We start from the raw sequence: 20,290 nt of genomic DNA, 5'->3' as shown, positions 1-20,290 counted from the left end.
TGCCAGTACATTAAAAAGTCAGTCCACGATGAACGTCTCTGACATTTATCTATAACTAGCCAAAGCACGATTTATGGCTGTGGCATTTTGTTATAGCTAGCCAGCTCACGATTAACGCCTCTGGCAGTAAATTAAAAATAGTCAGCCCACGATGAACACCTCTGAGACATTGGATCATAATTAGACAAAGCGCAATTTATTGTTATAACATTTAATTATATCACTTGTATGATAAATAAAAGTGATATTTTCATGAATGACATAAAGATGCACAACATTCCCATGTTGGCTTTATAGGATGCCTTCCAACAAGAAACACACATCATAATAATCAATTTTGACCTAGAGTGCCTTTCAACAAGAGACACAGTGTGACACGGTGCATCATTACAATCTTGTTCGCCAATACAAGGATGAGATACTGTATTGTACTGAGTCGCTTGTTAGAAAGCACTCATAACCTTCTCTCACCAAAGGCAGACAATATTCTGCTACTACATTTTTTCTATTTTGTGGACACAATATAAATACACACACACACACACACACACACGCATTCATCCACAAGATAGTATATATTTTTTCTATAGATAATATATATTTTTTATGTAAAGAGAAGTTATAATGTACAAACCCTTTGTTTATTATTTTATTAATAAATGTAACTTAAGGTATTCCTCTGTCTTTTATTAACATCATCTTTCGCATTCACTTCCCTCGAATACCTGAGATCGCACGAGATCCAGTCTCGGGTCAAAGGGATTAAGTTCCTTGACCGAAAAAATAGGACCGACGTTCGCACTGTCCAGCGGAACAGGTGTCATAGCGTCCCTTCGGACGTTGACCCACATTCCGGGACTTAAAAGGTGCGTACGACTCACAGATGTTCGTCTCCGCGCGTATACCTGTGAGATTAAGTCTGACCGTCCTTCCATACCCTCTCCATTCTCCTTCATTGTCTCCTTGACCAAATTTTCAAGGGTTTGAACGTAACAGACCAAATGAATTTTTGGGGGCTCGTCCGGGATTATAAGTGCGATCTTAGGAGTCGGGAATGAATACGAGAAATTCTGGCAATAAATCTGAAGTGGAAGGCTTTTATAAAACGGCTATAGAAAATTTGAATAAATTAAAGTCGAGTACACAAAACACATTACACACTTCCACCCCCCTCAAATCCTCTGAATTTGAATCTGAAGTAGCGGGTTTCTCTCTGAATGAATCAGAGATTTCAGATAATTCTAAGACCCTTGTGTTCGATGATTCCGCCGACTCAGAGAATATTATCGCTCAACCCGCGTGCGAATTCGGTAGTATAACGTCTAAAAATAAAAGAAATAGAACAATTGTGGCTATCCCCAAATCGAGGGGACCTGACGAAATCATAACGCACCAAAATTTATTTGCTACCTTAAAATACACTGTCGAGGCCGTACCTTTTTTCGACGGCAAAAACATCCCTTTAAACTATTTTATCGAAGGATGCGAGGAAGCAAAATCCATGTTATCGGATGAAGCTGAATCGCAATTTACAAAAAAAAAATTATAAGAACAAGAATTGTGGGTGAAGCGCGCCGCACTATACAAGATCAGGACTTTAACAGTGTGGCACAATTAACTATAATAAATATTTAAAACAAGTTTATGGCGCCTCAAAAAATATATACCAATTGCAAGGCGAATTAGGCCGTATTTATCAAAAGAATGAAGAAGACGTAATCACATACGCGAATCGGGTAAAGATTTTAGGAAAACAGATAATGGAAGCCCATAAAATTTCGGGGAATGCCCTTTCCGATCAAAGTATTAAAACATCTTTAGAAAAAGACATGTGCAAGTGTTTTATTAAAGGATTGAAACCAAAAATCGAGCAAAGAATAACAAGGAATTTAGGCGTTCAGGAAACGGTAGTCGACGCGTTACGAATAGAAAGAGAACTTCATTCGATGACAGATTTACGACAGAATCAGGAAGGTATATCGAGCAAGGCGCTGAATACGAACAAATTACGAGAAACCTGTCAGATTTGTTATAAAGAAGGACATTCAGCTGCAAACTGCAGAAAATTAAATAATTTTGGAACAGAAATTTTAATATGTCAAATCTGCAAGAAACGCGGACACAGCGCTGACAAATGTCGACTTCGCGATCCTCAATCCGTTAATATTTTACAGGGAAATAATAATATTTGCCAAATATGTTCTAGATCAGGGCATAACGCCAAAAATTTTCGAACTGATAATAACAATAGTCAGAATAAACCTTCTGTAATCTGTCAGTGGTGCAATAAGCCAGGTCATTCGACCAATAACTGCTGGAAAAAGCAGAATGAGCAACATAACGCAGTTAATAAAGTAAGGATCGTATGTCAAATCTGTAACAATCTTGGGCATAATGCTAAAAATTGTCGATCTAAGGTAGGGCAAAACACTGCACTCTCAGATTCATTATTCTGCCGGTATTGTAAAGGGCAAGGGTATCTCCTCGAAACTTGCGAATTAAGAATTGCAAGCGATAACCGAAGAAAGATAAACGAACAGGGAAACTCCGGCGACCCCTCGAAATCGGATGTGGCACAGGGGTCTGAACGAGTTTCACACCCATCGACATCAAAAAAGGTCTAGTAAGCAAAAACGCGTTAGAAATACGTCCCGTAACTGTAAATCTCGACAAGCATAGTCGCGTGCCTTCAGGCAAACCGTTCAGGTAAACTTTTGCGAGTCAACACCACCCGTAGCTTTTATGTTGGATACCGGTTCCGGGCCAAACATAATCAAAGAAAATTTTTTACCTAAGGACAGTATTGTCAACTATAGCAATATTCTAAAATTAAATGGTATAAACGAATATCCCGTTTATACGCTAGGAGAAATAGTTTTACCCCTCTTTGGAGAAAATATTACATTCCATATTGTATCAGGTAATTTTCCAATCTTACAATCCGGAATATTAGGTAACGATTTCTTCCAACAGACTTCCTCGAAAATTGACTACGCGAAGGGATATCTAGATGTATCAGTTAGAGTTAATATACCTTTCTTTTCATCAGAAACCATCATCGCACCACAATCAGAATCTTTATTTTATGTGAGAATAGGAAATCCGGAGATAAAAATAGGATATGTACCAAAATTAAAAATAGCACATGGAATTTACTTAGGAAATACAATAGTAGAAAACGTTTCTGGAAAAGCGTATTTAAGCGTCATAAGCACGTTAGACGAAGAAGTTGAGGTACAAGAACCAACCTTGCGCCTGAAACCTCTGAATGAATTATTTGACAACGATAGTTCAAGCATTGAAATGCGTGGTAATCAAAACGAAATTGTAAATGCACAAAGTTATCTTACCCATCCAAGGGATATCCAAATCCATTTCGAAGACTTTAGTAACGATGCTAGTTCAAATAATGACGGAATTGCGAATGGAGACGTTCCAACAGGAGATAAGAATAACAGAGAAATAAATGAAAGCTTTGAGGTATTTGATGAGAATAAATCAATGAGAGGAATTTAAAAAAATCAAGAAAAAATTCTATTCCAAATATTCATCGAGAGGAATATTTATATATCTCCCCCAAAATCCTAGAATCCAAAATCCTTGGAGAGGAAAGTTACCAAACCTCTCCTGAAAATTTAAATAATTCAAAAAGTTTTGGAGAGGGAAGTTACCAAACCTATCCTGAAAACTTAAATAATTCAAAAAATTTTGGAGAGGGAAGTTACCAAACCTCTCCTGCAAATTTAAATGATTCAAAAAATTTTGGAGAGGGAAGTTACCAAATCTCTCCTAAAAACTTAAATAATTCAAAAAATTTTGGAGAGGGAAGTTATCAAACTTCTCCTGCAAATTTAAATGATTTAAAAAATTTTGGAGAGGGAAGTTACCAAACCTCTCTTGAAGATTTAAATAATTTAAAAAATTATGAAGAGGGAAGTTACCAAACCTCTCCTGAAAATTTAAATAATTCAACAAATTTTGGAGAGGGAAGTTACCAAACCTCTCCTGAAGAATTAATAATTCCGGAATTGCAGAGGAAAGTTTTCATACTTCCCTATTAAATTCTACTCCTGTCGATTGCAAGCAGGTAAATAACCAAACCTCGCTATGCAATGCGACTCAATTCTATCAAAAGGAGCCAAAGGCAAAGAGCTCCACTCTAGAAAAAATTAAATTACAAGAGTTGGAATTCCCGCAAAAAATTATAATCATCAAAAAGATTCCTCTCATATTACTATCGATGAACTTCTAGAAAGAATGCAATCATGTAAGCCTCATATAAATGTTCGTAATTCAAAGGAAAATAAACCATCTTCAAAAATCCTGGCGTCAACACAAAATCAAATCAATCTCAAAAAATGATAGACAAATTTATGCGCAAACGTAAGTCAAAACATAAGGAAAGAACTGAACAAGAATGTCGAGATGAACCTACGAAAAATATTCCACGCGAATGCTTAGTTGTATCAGAAAAGATCGGAAAGAATAGACTTACAGAAATTACAGAACTATTGCGTTTGGAGTATTTGAGTGTCCACAAAAAAACAAGTAATGAAACTTATAACTGACAGCCAGGACAGATTTCACATCTCTGGAGAAAAGTCAGCAACAAATATATTACAACACCAAATATCTACAACGGATGATCGACCTATAAATACGCGACAATACAGATTCCCGCAAATTCATAAAGAAGAAATAAATAGACAGGTAGAAGAATTGTTAGAAGAAGGCATTGTAAAACCTTCTCAATCACCATATAATACGCTTATATGGATAGTTCCCAAAAAAGAGGACTCAAATGGAAACAAGCGGTGGAGAATGGTATTAGATTTCCGAGCCTTAAACGAAAAAACTGTCGGGGACGCTTACCCGTTACTTAACATTATCGATATTCTGGATCAATTAGGCGGAGCGCAATATTTCTCAGTATGCGACTTAACGTCTGGATTTCATCAAATAAAGATGGATCCTGTTGACAGCCATAAAACTGCATTTACAACTCCTTTCGGTCATTACGAATTTGACCGAATGTCTTTCGGATTAAAGAATGCGCCCGCTACTTTTCAACGGTTAATGGATTTAGTATTATCAGGATTGCAAGGCGAAGAACTGTTTGTGTATATGGATGACATTGTCATCTACGCTACTTCATTAGAAGAACACGAAAAGAAGTATAATTTGTTGATAGAGCGATTGCGCAAAGCTGATTTAAAATTACAGCTTGACAAATGCGAATTCTTGAAAATCGAAGTCACTTATTTGGGGCACATAATTAGTAAGGATGGAGTTAAACCCGATCCGAAGAAATTAGAAGCTGTAAGGCAATTTCCAAGGCCCAAAACGCCGAAAAATATCAAACAATTTCTTGGATTAGCCGGATATTATCGAAGATTTATACCAAGTTTTTCAAAATTAACCAAACTCCTCACCAATTTGTTAAAAAATGATACTAAATTTGAATGAACAATAGATCAAGAAGACTCCTTCCAAACATTAAAAAAGAAATTGTGCGAAGAACCTGTCTTGCAATATTCCGATTTTTCCAAACCTTTTATATTAACTATTGATGCTTCCGGAATAGCAATTGGAGGCATCTTATCACAAAGAGAAATAAATAAAGATCGACCGATAGCATACGCTTCGTGAACTCTGACCGAAAACGAAATAAAATATGACACATATGAGAAGGAAGCTTTAGCCATAGTGTATTGTGTCAAGCATTTTAGACCTTATCTATATGGACAGAAATTTACTTTAGTTACGGATCATAAACCTCTTCTCTGGTTTAAAAATGCACAGGACGCAAACATGCGAATACTACGATGGAGATTAAAATTACTGAATATGATTACGACGTGGTATATAAAGCAGGTAAAACTAACGTAAATGCCGATGCATTGTCACGAAATCCGGTAGACCTTGAAGAAGCGAACTGCAATATAATTAATCACCACAAGCCTTTAAATCTTAAACATCCAAAAGATAAGTAGTAAAGCAAGGCGGGTTCTAAGCCCCCAGGGGCTAGAGGGGAACGCGGGGTGCGGGGGATACCTAACGCGGGGAAAGAGGGGGAAAGGTCCTGGGGGCTCCCACGCAATAGGGCTCCTTTTTTTTTGTCGTCAAAATTTCGCCACTTTTTTTCTCCAAAAATGCATCGGTAATAAAGGCTTGCATGTTAGAGAAAGATAGAGCGCGCGTAACGTGCTATGAGTGAAGAAAGGATGGAAGAATCAATAGAGTACGAGTTTCTTTGTACGACACAGTTTTTTCAATATGGTTTTTCCTGGCGCGTCGAGGCAAAGGATGGAAAGTAAAAGACAATACACACGAAATAATGCGAACAAAAATGTTTTATTCACATCTTATTACACCGGTTTTTGTACTTATTAAAAACTAAAACTAATAGTTCGCAATCGACGAGCTGATGTCCATTGAAGATGTCGCTATCACGTATAATGTTCTCAGATGCGATGTTGGAGAATCGCGTATATTTGGTATCTATCGTATCGACGAGTCGAGCTAATCGTTCGAACGTTACATCGATACACCCGTTAAAGTCAAACATATGGCGTAGCGTCGTTTCGGTCATCGTATTAGCGTACGGATGAAGAATCGAGACGTACGAGCGTAGCATCGTTTAGCATGCAAACACTGACGGTTAGGCGGTCCAACGCTTATAAAATTATCCTTATTGTATTCGTTTCGAAACAGCTTGTAAATATTTCCTCGCTGCTCATAGAGGCTCTTCCACGTTTCGAGAGACAGCAATAGTTCGTGTCCGCGATGATCTTCAAGGGCGATCTCCACGTAACTTGGTGGGCCAACGTTGATTCCAATTTCCAAAAATTTGTAGCCCGTATTCGTCAAATCGTAATGTCTGCTCAGTAAACGCACCGCACGATGCTCCGTACTGTGTACATACATAATGTTAAAAAACGTTTCTTTTGTGTATAGAACGTTGAAACTTACATGTTATATTCCTTCTTCACATCGTACGATGCACTGCTCTCTTTAGCGAAGTACTAGTATTTTTTCAACCGTTCGTACAAGGGTATCGCAAGACTGATTGCATCCGCGTAAATTGTGACGTAACTTCTAGAATCGATGAGAGAAGACAGGTCTTCCTCCCTCTCTTTCCAAGAATTTCGAACATGTTGCGACACATTTTATAGAGTCTTTCTACATATTTTCTTTGTCACGAATTTAAACATACGTTTATACATACATACATACGTTTATACATACGTTTATACATACATACGTTTATACATACGTTTATACATACGTTTATATGTACATACGTACGTTTATACATACATTTATACATACGTTTATACATACGTTTATACGCATATACGTACGTTTATACATACGTTTATACATACGTTTATACATTACAAAGGAAGGGAAAAGAAATACATAATAAATACGTTAACGTATTTTTATTTAAAAAATTCTTTTGCAATCACCAGTTATATATTTTCAATACATTTTGTAACGCGCAATTCTTAACATGTTGTCCACATCGTATAATATTAGTAACATCTAGATTAGATAAAGATTCCATGTCTTCGTAAACTGCATCCAAGGTCTCAATGTACATGCGTTCTCGCTCATCGTCCAGAAGCAAGTTCCGCAGCCACGTTCGTTTCTCGCGTCCCTTGACATACACGACAGCATCATCTTCAAATACAGCCATCATAATTAGACGTTTTGCCTCGTTGTACGGGATCGTCCCGTTCTCCCATTGCAATCCATGGTGATAAGTAATCAACCAGGAGGCGCAACACCTGTCGGATCTTGTCAAAAATTTCCATGGCACGGGACTCGTAAAAATGTAATGCGTGAGAACGGGCCCCTGTTTCCGCCACTTCCTTCACGATAAATTTCTTGTTAACGATGAATCCTTGCAGATCCACGAACGCACGAGCATGTTGTCGAGAAGACTGCAGTCGATTGCGGTCGATTGCAATCTTGTATCGTAGATCTCTCGTGTTAGAGGTGCACTTAGGTGATTTTGCGCACAACGTTGGTCAATGGATTATACTGAACCACGTGATCGTGTATGATGAGACAATAGGCTGTTGTATTTGCAGATACATCCTCTTTACATTCAAAGTCTAATCGCACGTCCATGGTGCCACTCTTGATTGATTCGTTCTGTCGAGAGCAATCGATGATCACGAATGGACCATTACGTAAAAAAGTTGTAAAGGTGAAACTCGGCTCGAGATACTCGTATCCGTAGTAGCCCTTGCAGAAACGCGCGTACAATTCGTACAGAATCGCACATCTGTTTTTGTCAAAATCCAGATTCAAGTCATCGTACGAATAACATTCCGAATTCAGGTAAAGTTTCGCATTAGTTAATTTGCAGTCGTCGAATCGACTTACATCCTCGGATATGACGTTTTTTCGACCTGTTTGCACAGCGAAAATAACATAGCGCGACTTCTCGAGCTGAGTAGCCGTCTTGATGCCCACGAATGCTTGGTTGTGCTCTGCAAGAGCGGAAATTCATACAAATCCCACGAGCGAAAAGCCATGCTCAGATATCGTCCGCTTTCCAAAGCGCGCAGTATCGACAGCTTATTTATCTCGCTCAATAACACGTGCGGCATTCGCCACTGTACTTTGAATAATTCGAGTGTTGGCTCTATCGCCGGATCTCCCATCAGACAATTGTTGTCGTTGCGCGCTCGTATTAAAATCAACTCGTGACGAGCGTTAATCACCACGCGTTTGTAATCTTCGCAAAATCCCAGCAGTACGTAGAGTGATACACAGAAATTAAAATATCCGGCTGCAGTAGTCTGCGCATCCCAGCCGGCATTCCGTAGAATCACGCTTCTGTCGGATGATACTGTTACATAGTTTTTGAGCGTGCTAGTTATACCCACATTTTTATTACGATCAATCTCCGCACCATTGAGTTCATATCGAATCTCATCGAATATGAACGCGACGCAATTATTTCCCAATGCCACATGAGCACACTGGACTTTGTTCTTCGTCAGTTTTCCCTCGACATATAGAAAGCTTTCGTACGGCAGTGTGTACAGATCCTGTTGCTGTATAGGTATTCTTATTATCTTTCGTCGCTGTACCCGAATGTTGTATTAGCGAACGGGTTGTACGTGTGAGTCTCAATCTTGACGATGCGATCGTCAAAGATCGGCTCGTCTTTAATGTTTAAGATATCAGTCATCTTAAAAATTGCGCACCATGAATCCCAAAGATTGTAAAAATTTAACGTTCGACGCACTGAGCTTCTTCTTGCTGACGCAGTTGGATGAGCGAACGTTATCGAGCGGTGATGTTACCAGCCTTGTAAAGAATGCGTTATCTCTCTGCGTGCGCTCCGCTCCGTTCAATACGAGCATCTCACGCTCGCTGTCGCTGTCGCACGTACAATCTGACGGTGATCTCCTCTCCGCGAAAATCGAGCAATCATCCGTTCTGGTCGACGACGCGTATCGTTAGATCCGTACCATGATCGGTAGGTAAATGATCTGCGTCGGCCTCTCCGATATCTTGCCAGATGTTCTGTTTCAACTCTCAGTCTCAGTGTATTTTCAGATCTTGCCTTTTGAAGCATTTGTTCAGCAAGTTCCGCGGTAGCTCCATCCATTAGTATAACGTCTCGGTACCTATTGATTATTGCTCCAGCAATTAAATAAAATGCACGTAGATTAATTGCATGAACTACCGAAATAATATTCTTGAAAAACTTTAATATTGATTTGATATGGCCATTACGTGCTTCTATTATCCATCTGGATTTTGTGACTAATCTCGAATCATTAGCCTCTGCAGTGTCAAGTTGTCTTTGCCCTTGCTGAAGAAATGCTGGCATTTTATAATCAATTCCAAGGGCTTGCAAAAGAGGTAATACATCTCTGTAGCCGCGATCGACGATCACTATCGCATCCTCTCCTAGCCATTCTCTGAGAGTACCTATATCTGCTTGGAACTCGTTTCGTAGCATTGCAGCGTCATTATTTTTAGAATCTGCAAAATAAGGACCATGAATGTCTAAAATATAGCCATCTGGTGCAACTATCAACGCAGGTTTGACTAAATGATATGTAAAGGAAACAACAGGAGGCAAAAACGTTATTATTAGTCTATAACTATCTGTGGATTTATAAACGTGCCGCACCAAGTTCGATGTCATATAATAGCCGCGTTACTTCACTTTCGAGAAACGACGAGACAAACAATATACGGCCGCTAAAGCTTCTTGTTTACAGAATTCGATTCATGCACACGTGTTATTACTAGTATAAAATAGTGTATGGAGTTTATCGTATATATATATCCGAATGACGACGATAAACAACTCCATACACTACTTTATACTAGTAACTGCGGGCATCGACATTTTCAACTTTTGACTCATTTTATCTAAAAAACTGGCCATTTTCGGAGCTTGTGCCCATTGCAACTTTTCATCGGGATGTCTTGAACTACAACGTACTCCATCCCCAGCCCATTTGACTGTACACCGGTTTCCCTTTATTTTGTGCAGGGTCCTTTTATTTTTATCTTTGATGACGTGGCATGTGACAAGCAGGATGCGATGAGAGAATACTTTTCGATGGGTCGCCACGCGAACGTCGACTGCTTCTATCTCTGTCAGACGTACGCGAGGATACCTAAACATCTGATACGCGACAACGCGAACCTGCTGATCCTGTTCAAACAGGACGGTACCAACTTGAAACACGTTTACAACGATCATGTGAATACCGACATATCATACGATGAATTTTGCACATTGTGCCATGACTGTTGGCAGCAAAAATATGGATTTCTAGTGATAGACAAAGACAGTGGACTCACAAACGGATGATACAGAAAAGGATTTAACGAGTTCGCGATACCGTAACGTGACCAGTCGTTGCCGATACTTAGCCAGAGAACATGGCAGATGTGCGCGAGCGTGAAAAAAATTGCGAGGGAGATCGAGAAGACGAGCGAGTCGATCCGCAAGAAATATCGCGCTTTGAAGACCGGTAAAATCGAGGACGGCATCGCATTGAATAGACATTTTAAACCTCTTATCGAACCGCTACGACTTTTCATCGACAGCCCCAGCGTGCGCGCTACAAAAAGAGAGTCGCGCGACGAAGATGCAACGTCTGCCTCTAAACGTGAGAGGAAGGAAGAAGAGGAACAAGAGAAGGAGAAGGCAGACGAAGCGAACGAGACGTTCGAGCGTTTCCACGACTCTGCATAAATCCAATGATCGATCGCATGATCGTGCACAGCCGATAACCTCCACACCGCGTGCTAAAATCGTACCGACGATAGAGTCGTTGGAGAACGTTTTCGAAACGACGAAAGACTCGCTAGCGACGAAGATTCAAAATCAGCTGCAACCTCTCGGAGGGTCGAGAGGCGTTACGAGCTGGCTTGGGCAAAAGTACGTCGAGGCTGTCCTGAGGGGAGTGCAAGATAAAGAGAGCGATATAGATCACGTGTACGGCATTTACCTACACAAGGATGGACTGATGTTTGGCAATAAACGTTTCGACGTGAATGACGCGAACAACATAATTATCGATGACGTGCGATACGCCGATACACCTGGTCTTTACGAGTTGATTTTCAAGAGAATTCCCGACGATACCCTCTACACGGAAGACGATATGCACAAGTACAAGAGCATGCTGTTGGTGACGAACGCGCACAAACACAAGTACCATTCGCAGGGTCGATTATTGAGCAACAGGGAATACAAGTACAAACACGTAATCGCGCCGTTGATGTCGATCACACCCAAGAAACAGAAGAAGAAATCTGGAAAGGGATTACCTCATTGAATGCAATGACATTGAATGACAACGCGATCGATTACGAGCACTGGGATGATCCCAACGAGCTGGTGGATCGTCTACAATGCTCGACGCTTCGCACCGAGCAGGCAACAACGCTCACGACAACGAGATGCTGTCGATCATCGAGGAACTTCGCGAAGCTGGTCTTATTATAAATTAAATCGCGTAGCTATGAAACGATTGAGTAACATCAGCGAGAAAAAATACATTATTTTCTCGTACTCAGTGTATTACGCGTCGAATCATGAAAAAGAAATCTGAGAAAAAGAGAGAGAAAATTAGCTCCGAGAGACGTCGACTCGTTGAGGAATTATACGCTTCTGCGAGAAGAAATTTTCCGCGAAGGCGCGTCATAGTTCGGGAATACGACGATCTATGGCAGGCTGATATCGTTGAGATGCGCCCGTACTCGGGTTTCAACAGAGGCCACCATTACATACTCACCGTCATCGATATGTTGAGCAAATACGCGTGGGCCGTACCACTCAAGAGCAAGGGTGGAAGCGAGACGGCTAACGCTATCTCTCGCTGAGATCGTTCGAGAGAGTAGAAGATATCCGAAAAATTTACAAACGGATATGGGGAAAGAGTTTTACAACGCCGATGTGCAGAAAATCTTGAAAAAGCACGATGTTAATCACTATTTCACGTATTCGACGTTGAAAGCGTCAGTGGTTGAGCGGTTCAATCGCACGCTCAAGAACGACATGTGGAAGATGTTTACGCTCAACGGCAATTACAAGTGGGTCGACGAGCTGTCGCGTCTCCTGTCAGATTACAACGTGCGCAAGCATCGCACCATCGGCATGCGACCCGCCGAAGTAACTCCCGCGATCGCCGAAAGACTCTTGGACACGGTGTACAACGCGATAAAAATCGCGGGTCCTGCAAAATTCAAAATAGACGATTCGGTACGCTTGAGCAAGTACAAGACGATTTTTGAAAAGGGTTACACGCCAAATTAGACCACCGAAGTGTTTACGATCGTTAAGATGCAGCGTACCAATCCTGTAACCTATTTACTCGAGGATTATCGCGGAAAATCCGTCGCTGGAGCGTTCTACGAGTACGAGTTGCATCGCGCTACTCATCCGGACGTGTATCTCGTGGAGAAAATACTGTGCAGGAAGAGAGACAAGGTGTATGTCAAGTGGCTGGGATTCGATGGATCGCACAATTCATGGATGTACAAAAACAATGTTATTTGATAAAATTTTGATTCATATATTTTATTTCTACGTATAAAAAATATATCAAATATAATTATATACAATATAAGTATATAAACATATATTTTTTGTTACTTCCCATTCATCTTCGTTTTGCAGTATACAGATATAAAATACGTATATAAAGCACCACCCATCGTATAATAACAATGGATTATACAGTGTTTAGTACGGTTGTTTAGTGCACGGATTTCTGATGATGGCACAAATCTTTCTACGTAATCTGTATCACGCCCGCTCAAATCGCTAGTATAGCCAGCGTCGTCTGATAATATTTCTTCGTCGGAATCGATTTCTTGATCCATTATTTTTTCGAAGTTCACTTCTTCGAGCACTTCGAACACTTCGTCTCTGATATGTGCGAACTGTTCTGGATCTGCGTTTCGAACATACTCGACTGCGTTGGCTATGTTCGCATGATGGTTAGCCATATTATGCTTATCGTCAATAACTGAAGCGATTGATTCTTTCGTCTTCCAGGACACCACTGTGGTACATCGAGCACTTATGCCCTTTTATATATTTTATTACGTCCAATGGACTCCAAGATTTCTCCGTTTCGTGAAAATTTCAACCAAAAAAAAAACAAAAAAAAACAATCGTTAGTACAAAGCATGAACATAAAACTCGAGCTTTAACGGTCACCGATCGTAACAATATTCAAGAAACGTGCCATTAGAAAATCTTTCCAATGATATTGAAAACATAAACAAAAAACATAGATCTTCAGAATCGTCAGATCCATGGCAATAAAATTTACGACAAAGGTTACAAATCACGTAGAGAAAATCCTATTTATACACGATCGGTTCAGTAAGTATAAAATGTAAATGTGGATTTTGTGTAGATAAAGACTCATATTTCCAAACGTGTAAAAGCAAATTGAAGGGCGTCAACAATAGGAAGTTGGTAAAATAAATGAGAAATCACAAAGCGTAGCTTTTAATTTTTTAGATTGTCGATCGTAAAATTTAAGTAAATATTTTCTAGTCGAGAGAACACATGTTCAAGTAATAAAAGAGAGATCGATGACAAAAAAAGGATGCGTTCGACTTGGAGTACTCGCCTTTGTGTGAATACTTGCACATCCTGTCTTCCACATTTACTGTGGAAGAGTTTTATATATATATATATATTTTTTTTTTTTAGCAGCGGAAAAACATTGGCGCTTCTATTAACGCGTGGCGACATGTCATCGATCTGATAGTATATATATATATATATATATATATATATATATATATATATATATATAAAACATTTTTGTTCGCATTATTTCGTGTGTATTGTCTTTTACTTTCCATCCTTTGCCTCGACGCGCCAGGAAAAATCATATTGAAAAAACTGTATCGTACAAAGAAACTCGTACTCTATTGATTCTTCCATCCTTTCTTCATTCATAGCACGTTACGCGCGTTCTATCTTTCTCTAACATGCAAGCCTTTATTACCGATGCATTTTTGGAGAAAAAAGTGGCGAAATTTTGACAACAAAAAAAAAGGAGCTCTATTATATGGGAGCCTGGATCTTTCCCCCTCTTTCCCCGCGTTAGGTATCCCCCGCGCCTACGAGTATTCCCGCACCCCGCGTTTCCCTCTAGCTCCTGGATTAGAACCCGCCTTGCTTTACTACTAAGATGCAGAAATGATTTCTAAAATGCTAGAGGAATCAGATGAGGAAGACGAAGAGGACGAAAATTTTAAATTATATTTGACTGATGACGAATCACTTGAAGATTTATTTAGACGATCATCCACTTGAAGAGGATACGAATTTAGCATCTCCTACACGAAAGGAGACAGAGAAACCACAAGAGCCGCAAACTCTGGAAAAGGCTATAATGCGCAATATTCCTCAAAGTAATAAAATTCAGACTCGAAGCCAAACAACAAAAAATAGAGACGCCCAGCAGGATAAGCTATCCAGAGATTTCCCACAACAAGAAAATAAAACTGAAAGAATAGAAGGCAGAAATGACTCATTGGACAGAGAAAGCGATGCAGAACGACGATGAAGAGGAAAATCAAGAAAAGGAAGAATTTGAAGGACATAAAATTCAAAAATTAAAAAGAAAAACAGGGCCTATTATTATTAACGATCAAATAATCAAAAACAATATTCTCGATTCTCGCGATCTATTATTTTTGCGAAAGGATAACGTTGCATATTTTGTCGACACCAATGAAACCGTTAGACTCAGGTTCATAAAAACTGTTGTTTGAAAGGAACGAGATCCCTCGCTTAGAAAATCTCGCTCTAGGAAAAGCCAAAGTCGTAAAAAAATACAAAAAATACTACCATTTAGCCTTGCCTATTAGCGAAGGGCAACGTGAGGGACCGCCGATAACCTTCACCCAGATTTCCGCCATAATAAAAGATTTACGATCTATCACTGAAGAATTAAAATTAGAAACTATCAGCATTGCTAAAACCGATCATATTAACAACATGCCATGGAGCAATATCAAAACCGCAATGCAATTAGTTTTTGTGGATTCATCAACCAAATTAATTATATGCAATGGACTAGTGAAATATCCACCTAAAGATCTTCGATCTACGATAATCGGAGAAATGCATTGCTTACCTACGGGAGGACACCGAGGTGTCACGAAGACTTACAACAGAATAAAACACAAATACCATTGGGAAAATCTAAAGTTCGATGTTCAATGATATATACAACAATGTTTACAATGTCAGTTAAAAAAACTCGTTCAAGTAAAAACCAAACAACCTATGATAATCACTGAATTAACTAAATTTTGCATGGGGATACCCTTATCGGATCAAACATCAGAGACAATAGCAAAAGCCTTTGTCGACAGATTTATTTGCGTATTAGGAGCACCTAAAGCTATATTAACCGATCAAGGAAGAAATTTTATCAGTGAATTAATGAAGAAAATAGCAAAAATATTCAGAATCCGTAAATTCCGTACAACTGCATTTCACCCTCAATCAAATGGATCCTCAGAACGATCACATCATGCATTAGGAGAATACCTGAAACAATACGCAAACGAGAAACAATGGGACAGATGGATTGGCTTAGCCATGTTTACAACACTAGCATTCATGAAGCTACAAAACATACTCCATACGAATTAGTGTTCGGTAAAATAGCAAGAGTACCGTCAAATGAGCTCCTCAACCCTGAAGACAAATTAGCTAATTACGATAATTATCTGATAAATTTAGTTACGCAACTCCATGCAATCCAAACAAATGCTCGTGAAAACGTCATAGAAGCTAAAGTTAAATCAAAAAAACATTACGACAAGAAAATTAATCCACAGACATTCAAGCCTGGAGATCATGTATTTTTATTAAAGAGACCAAAACCTGGAAAATTTGGAGATCAATATACCGGACCTCATGAAGTCCTGGAAATTTTAAATAAAAATAATGAAATTAAAATTAAAATAAAGAAAAATAGTCGCATCGTTCACCCTAACCGCTTGCGAATTTCTCACATTAAACCATTTTATAATAGTTAAACAAATCAAATCGACATTTCAGATGATGGATAGTTGCATCAAAGAAATAACCATCATATTTATATTAATAATATGGACTCGAGGAACTTACGAAATAATAGGATACGACTGTGGCTCCGTAGCAGCAAATTTAACTACACTATCATTATTAAACATTGAAGAGTGTGATATTCCCCCGCAGAATGTAAACTCTCTAGCAAAATCTATATACAAGTACTTCAACGACTTTAAATCTGTGAAAGTAATACAATGTAAGGTCGAAATAGATCATACAGTAAAAAGATGTGGAATGTTTTCACATACGATGGACGTATATAATGGGCAATTCTCATACATAGCCGATGTATCTCGAGACGCATGTCGACGTATGCATACCTACGGAAGCTTCGAAATAGCCGGAACTCACATAAGGTCTGCTATCTAATCAGACCGCATCACGTCCAATAATTTTAGCCGGGCATGTTGACAATGACGGCGTATGCACCAGCAGTGCTTATTCCGATCCTTATGGAAATTGGGGAAATGTTATTGTATTAGGCAGCCTCAAAATTACTTTACAAGATTACATCACTGACGTTCGGATAAATACAAATCGTGTACACCTCAGATCAGGAGTAACCTGTGAATTGAGTTCCAGTCATTGCACTGACATAGAGGGAGGGGATACCTTTTGAGATCCCATACCTGTCGATCATTGCAGAGGTTCTGATTATGGCGTACTATATAATGGATACGCCAATAAAATACTTGGTGCTACCAATGAGCGATCTCAAACGGTCTATTTAATAACCACGATCAATATGATTCTTTCTTTGATTAGCACTGGCACATATACTACTTGTGGACATATGCTTACCAGGACCGAACATCCGAAATTAATAATTTTCGAAACGACGTTTGGTGCCGAAGTTTTTAAAAGCTCTGGCTTTATAGCAGTAAACATGGATATCTTCACATACGTAAATTCAAAATTCGTATACGTAGAAAGACACGTTCGCACTCAAATTAATCAACTATACAGGAATATATTATTGCAACAATGTCAACTCGAATATCGAATGATGCAAAATGCGTTATCCATAGTCGCCAGATCGCCTGACATTTTCGCGTATCATTTTACGAAGGGACCTGGATATATGACACTTTTGGCAGGAGAAGTAATTCACATGGTGAAATGTGTATCGGTCGAAGTAAAATTAGCTCGAACCACAGAATGTTACGAGCAGCTTCCAGTAATATGAGGAAATGAGACATATTTTCTGACCCCGCAAACGCATGTATTATACTAATACGTCACGGAACTCAAATTACCTGTAATTCTTTTGCACCTACCATGTATCTCTTGGGAGATTCATGGTATAAAATTATGCTTAAACCAATGGAGATATTGGATGGATCCATATAGTCGTTCGGTTTTTGAAGGCTAAAATGAAACAAGTTTTTTTCATACAAAGAATGAATTTTAATCAATGATATATTCTCCGTTTTTGTTGATGACCTCTTGCCATCTTTCCAACAATTTCATTATTCCGCTCTCATAGAAGGTCTGGGGCTTAGAGGCGAAAAACCGGTCGAGGTACGTTTTCACAGCTGTCTGATCAGCAAACAATTTCCCGTTGAGGGAGTTTTGCAGGGACCGGAACAAGTGGTAGTCGGATGGCGCAAGGTCTGGTGAATACGGTGGGTGGGACAAAACATCCCAGCCAAGTTGCACTAATTTTTGCTGAGTGATTATTGCGGTGTGGGGTCTGGCTTTGTCATGGTGGAATATGACACCTTTGCGATTGATCAGTTCTGGACGTTTCTGTCGCAATGCTTGATTCAATTTCGTTAACTGCGTGCAGTAGACCTTCGAATCAATCGTTTTTCCCTGAGGAAGCAGCTCATAAAACAGCACACCACGATAATCCCACCATATGGATAGCAAAATCTTCTTCGGATGCAGGTCGGCGGCTCGCCAGCGATTCCTCATGATCTCTTGCGCACTATGTTGTCGTATAATAGATAATCCACTTTTCGTCGCCAGTCACTATTCGTTTCAGAAACGGGTCGCTTTCGTGCCGCTTTAGAAGTGAATTGCAGATGGACATGCGGTTGGCCAGGTTCTCCTCGGTCAGCTTGTGCGGCACCCAAACAGGTGGCGGGACACGTAGCCAAGCTGTTGCAAATGTCTTTGAACGGTTCCATAATCTATTTTAAGTGTCTCCGCAATCTCTCGCACCTTTAGCGTCCGGTCTTGCTCAACCAGTGCCTTGATATCATTCGAATCAACCTCTGTGGGCCGACCGCTGCGGGATCCATCTTCAAGACTCGTATCTCCGGAACGAAATTTGGCAAACCATTTCTGAGCGGCACGTTCTGTTAAGGCATCGTCCCCGTATACGCCGCATATCTTTCGGTGGGCCTCCACAACTCGCTTGCCTTTCTTGAAGTAATAAAGTAAAATATGCCGAAAATGCACCTTATTCTCCGACATGTTCACAGGCTTGTAGCACAAACAAAACTAATGCCAATGAAACCAAATTTAACAGATAAAAATAGCGGACTGTCACCTTTCCAAAACATATTTGGATTGCCCGATTAGGCAACCAGAACCGGAGATATTCGGAAAAAATTTGCACTACTAACAAAAACCGAACGACTATATGGATCCACCCAATACTACCACCCATTATGAAATCTTCAACTAAACCGTCATGGAAATATACCAGTCCAGGAGCACTAGCGACCAGTGGAATATATTCACAAAGCGATCTGGAAGAACTCAAGGATCACATAATATTCCCCGCAGAGCGACCCGCAATTCTCAATACCATGACAAGAGGCATATTAGGGCGCTCAACTGTAATAAATGGAGGATCACTTTCTAATCTTATAGACGAAGCATCAATAGAAAGAATCGCTATCTCCGCTTGGGAAAAATTTTGGAATAAATTTTTAATCTTTGACAAAATCAGCGCTGGATTAATCGGAGTATATCTAATTGCTAGACTTATCAAACTGCTGTTAGACACATTCGTACATGGATGCGTTCTACACACTGTATACGGTTGGTCGGTGTACCTACTGGGAGCCGTATGGGATTCACTTACTCAACTCTTATTACATCTAGGAAGGGATAAACCTAGAGAAATCCTAGCGCTCCGGATCTCGAATTACAAGAGCATAATGAAACTGAGCCTAAACTAGAACCTATTTATCCTCTCCTTCCCTTGAGGGAAGAATCTAACTATACTCTTGAATTGAAGGGCTAAGTAATTAAAGGAAAAATTCGGCACTATTCACAATTTTCTTTTTCTCTTTCCTCTCTCAAAAAAAAATATAAATAAATAAATAAATAAATAAAAATCATATATACATGGATAAATACAAAAGCATACGGTGCCATGCAGGCATTTTAAGTATCACGATAACCTTTTTATAGACGATATGGAAATCGAATGCATTAACACCAAATTATTGGCATTGGAGTTCGATGGCAGTAAGAGTTGTAAAAGTGGACTCATCTACGATGTTCTGGGTTCAATTGAAGACCGGGAGCGAAGACTTCCAGGATTTGCTCGAGGAACTAATCCGAAGGATGACACGAAGGGGGCACATGCTGCTTCATCATCCCGATCACATCGTTGTCGGAGAACTCGTGGCCATTCACGAAAACCGAGGATGGCAACGCGGAATTATAACAGACGTCAACGGAGACGGAACGGTCGCGATC

At 39.6% G+C, this 20,290-nt stretch overlaps 1 protein-coding gene and 1 pseudogene across 1 annotated transcript; both read left to right on the top strand.

Moving 5' to 3' along the window:
- The first annotated feature begins 11,836 nt into the window (after window positions 1-11,836).
- On the top strand, window positions 11,837-13,054 carry LOC147910705 (uncharacterized). The gene is made up of 3 exons (XM_087416639.1): window positions 11,837-11,989; window positions 12,458-12,757; window positions 12,812-13,054. Exons 1-3 carry the CDS (start codon window positions 11,837-11,839, stop codon window positions 13,052-13,054), a joined length of 696 nt encoding a protein of 231 aa, XP_087272765.1.
- A 3,543-nt stretch (window positions 13,055-16,597) lies between these two features.
- On the top strand, window positions 16,598-19,845 carry LOC147910704 (uncharacterized; annotated as a pseudogene).
- The last annotated feature ends 445 nt before the right edge of the window (window positions 19,846-20,290 follow it).

The sequence above is a fragment of the Acromyrmex echinatior genome, chromosome 2, assembly GCF_024713525.1.
Source record: "Acromyrmex echinatior isolate Ae372 chromosome 2, ASM2471352v2, whole genome shotgun sequence".
Taxonomy (NCBI): domain Eukaryota; kingdom Metazoa; phylum Arthropoda; class Insecta; order Hymenoptera; family Formicidae; genus Acromyrmex; species Acromyrmex echinatior.
The sequence above is the reverse complement of the archived record's forward strand: the minus strand, read 5'-3'. Positions and strand labels throughout refer to the sequence as shown.